The sequence below is a fragment of the Vigna radiata genome, chromosome 6, assembly GCF_000741045.1.
Source record: "Vigna radiata var. radiata cultivar VC1973A chromosome 6, Vradiata_ver6, whole genome shotgun sequence".
Taxonomy (NCBI): domain Eukaryota; kingdom Viridiplantae; phylum Streptophyta; class Magnoliopsida; order Fabales; family Fabaceae; genus Vigna; species Vigna radiata.
Genome location: NC_028356.1, coordinates 35,530,492 through 35,533,827, shown reverse-complemented (window position 1 = coordinate 35,533,827; position 3,336 = coordinate 35,530,492). Strand labels below are relative to the sequence as shown.

The window sequence follows — 3,336 nt, the reverse complement described above, 5'->3', positions numbered from 1 at the left end:
AGAGATTCTAGTGAGGCCCAAATCCTTTTTCTTAGGCGTCTTATACTAATCAAAAGCAACTCATTTGGTAACTCTAATCAATTAAACGGTTAAATATGTTTTTAGTCTCTATATTTGGGTGCAATTTTGATTTTAGTCTCTCTTTCAAAGTAAGGTACAATTTAGTCCTTCAACTTTAGGAAACTTTGATTTTAGTCATCTAAAATTAACTCCGTTAAAAATATGCTGATGTGTCTAACGAAAAATTGACCATTTTTTTTCTTACATTTTCTCCTTCTCTCCTTCATCTTTCTTCCATCTTCCACCCAACCTCCTCACTGCAAAAAGATCATTTACAATGCAAGCCACCATTGATCTCTTGACCCCACTTGCTCTCTCCTTCATCCCCCGCATCACCCTCGGATTCCCAGATGCAAATTCGGAGAAAACTCTTTACCCCACTTGCTCTGGAACTGTCAACGAAAGACCTCTTCGTCATAGTAACAGTGAGATTATCCCACGGTAAAAGGTTCCATCAAGCTGGTGCACCTTAAGGTCTTTGTTCCAGCACCCAACATAGCAGCTCCCATCGGGCCAAGTGAAAACCCCTTGACCCTTAGGAACCCCGTTCTCCCACTGCCCCTCGTACCGATTCCCATTGGCCCAAATCAGCGTACCCCGCCCACAAATCACCTTGTTCCTCCACTCCTCGTAGTACTCGTTACCGTTTACCCACACGTACCTCCCCTCCCCCTCCTGCACGTTCCGCTTCCACAACCCCTCGTAGAAGTCCTCGTTAGCGTAACGCTTCTGCCCGTACCCTTGCTTCCGGTCAGAACTCCACGACCCGCAATACGTCTCGCCCTCGGATCCAGTAAAGGTCCCAAACCCCTCTACAACCAACTGCTTCTTTACTATTTCGCAAACCTTGTCCACTGTTTGCTTTAGCAGTACACGAAATTTGAAGGTCAATTTGATGCGGCTGAAGGAAGGGAGACGAGATATGACGTAAGAGAGAATGGGGAAGGTTCCTAGGTGGGGATCCATGGTGGCTTGCATTGTAAATGACGTTTTTGCTGAGGTTGAAGAGATTGGGTTGGAAGATGGAAGAAAGAGGAATAGAGAGAAGGAGAAAAGCTGAGAAAAGAAAATGGTGTCAGTTTTCTGTTAGACACATCAACAGATTTTTAATGGAGTTAGTTTTGGAGAACTAAAACCAAAGTTTCCTAAAATTGGAGGACTAAATTGTACCTTACTTTGAAAGAGGAACTAAAACCAAAATCCTCCTAAAATACAGGGACTAAAAACATATTTAACCCTTAATTAAAGTCATTAAACTTTTTTACTCAACCATGATACTAAAACATATATATGGTAATAAATAAAGAATTGGATTACTTTTGTTCCTAAATGTATATTAAATTGATGGTGATGATTTGCAAATTGCAGCTCACATCGTTTATAATTATATCTATACAAAAAAGAAAGAGAAATGATGGGGTTAACACAGCTTAAACCCACTTATCTCATATTACAATTTCAACAAAAGAATACAACATTTTTTTTTTACGAAAAGATAAAAACGAAGAAATTAATGCGTAAGAAACTTGATGATGGTAATAAAACAGCTAGATTCCAAAACCAGCCAATCTTCCGAGAATCCCTTGTCTGTAAGGTAAGAAAGTTCTCTTCTTCATATCCTTTGACTCTGCTCTCTTCATGGCATAATGTAACTCATGAGCTGAAACTTGTCCCTTTCTTCTCGAGGAATCCGATGATCTGAAACTCGACGACCCTTTAACCTCCTCGTTACCATTCTTCTTATAGTACTTCTTCAACGGGTCTTTGCACGACCCTCTCCCTTCAGATGCACTTCGAAAAAGCAGAAGATCCGTCAACCACCACCTCTTTGAACCACCCTTCGAAGAAGAACTCGAGGACAACACGCTAGATTCCTCTTTATTACTCTTAGGTTGTTGTTGTAGCTGTTGTTTTTCCGCTTCCCATCTATAAGGAGAGTGCGATCGAGTCACTCTACGGTTCGAGCTCGACGATGGCAACTTCTCTTTTCCTCTTCCTCTTCTTTCTTCACTTTTAAGATCACGAGATTCATTCAAAGGTTTGATTTTTCCGCCGTCGAAGAGCTCTTCCGCTGAACGAGAAGACTTGTCGGATTCACGACTCACGGAAAACGCGAAACTGTAATCATCTTTGTCGTCATCATCATCATCATCACGAGTTTTGTCGGCAGCAGCTTCGAATGAAGAGGTTGTGGCGGATGAATAATATTCAAACTCCGAGTACAATTGAGACAACCTAGAAGGACTGGCCGGTGCACTCAAGAAGTAATTTCCAAAACCTTTTGGCGAAGAAGGAACACTGTGATAGATTGAACCCATGTTGCTTCCAAAATCGAAATTATCCATAGTTGGACTACTCGGACTTTGTATCACCACTTCCATATCTATTTCTTCAATCAAAGCTACCTTAACCTAATAATATAAACCAAGTATCTGACACCTTATGTTCTTCTGTCTTTGTGTTTGAATTTGTGTGTTGGGTTTGTAGCAAAAGTTTTGTGTGAGAGATGTTGGTATTTATATAAGACATGCGAGTGATGGTGAAGGGGTGGAGGAAGGTGAGAAGAAAGATCATTTGATGTGAAAAAATTAGGGTTGGAGGTTGTTTTGTTGACCATACGTTAATTTAGCCGCCTTTTAATACCGTTTGTTTTTCTTTACATGAAAATTGTCTCTAATTTGGTGCTAGCTGTGATACAAAATCGTGCGTAAAGAAAACTATAATCAATACCCAAAATTGTTGACCCACATGGCTGAATTTTATATCTTTTGTTTTGGTAAGCATCTATGTAATATAAACTCATATATAGGAAATTTACGTGGTGACAAAGGATTCAATTGGGTGGCTCCATTATTTAATTCATGTCCACGTTTCAATATAAGCAAATCAAATATTTAACAAAAATACTATTTCACCAAACAAATTTATAACCATACTTCAATAATAAAAAGAGGAAAATGATATTTTAACACCAATTTTTGACACCATTTTGACACTGTACACGTATCAAAATGTGGTTGGATGATTTCAAATTAAAAAAAACTGAAGAAAGGACATATTTGGAAGAGAAAAACCAAAGTTTTTTTTTTTAATTTGAAATCGTCCAACCACATTTTGACACGTGTGCAGTGTCAAAATGGTGTTAAAAAATTGGTGTTAAAATATTATTTTCCATAATAAAAATGTTAAGATCTAAACTTTAAACTTAATTTAACTGTACAAAATTAGTTTATAAAGTAAGGTTTGCACTCACTTATATATTATAAATTGGTCTTA

The 3,336-nt window shown here is 38.3% G+C and overlaps 2 protein-coding genes across 2 annotated transcripts; both read right to left on the bottom strand.

The window, feature by feature from the left end:
• Nucleotides 1-474: 474 nt before the first annotated feature.
• Nucleotides 475-1,026, bottom strand: LOC106763770 (phosphatidylinositol 4-phosphate 5-kinase 2-like). The gene has a single exon (XM_014647928.1). It carries the CDS (start codon nt 1,024-1,026, stop codon nt 475-477), a length of 552 nt encoding a protein of 183 aa, XP_014503414.1.
• Nucleotides 1,027-1,414: 388 nt separating this feature from the next.
• Nucleotides 1,415-2,772, bottom strand: LOC106764267. Its single transcript, XM_014648530.2, has one exon. It carries the CDS (start codon nt 2,439-2,441, stop codon nt 1,608-1,610), a length of 834 nt encoding a protein of 277 aa, XP_014504016.1. The 5' UTR covers nt 2,442-2,772; the 3' UTR covers nt 1,415-1,607.
• Between the last annotated feature and the right edge of the window lie 564 nt (nt 2,773-3,336).

Excerpts from the sequence above, each read along its gene's own strand:
- LOC106764267 (XM_014648530.2), bottom strand. The coding sequence starts at position 2,441 with ATGGAAGTGGTGATACAAAGTCCGAGTAGTCCAACTATGGATAATTTC.
- LOC106763770 (XM_014647928.1), bottom strand. The coding sequence starts at position 1,026 with ATGGATCCCCACCTAGGAACCTTCCCCATTCTCTCTTACGTCATATCT.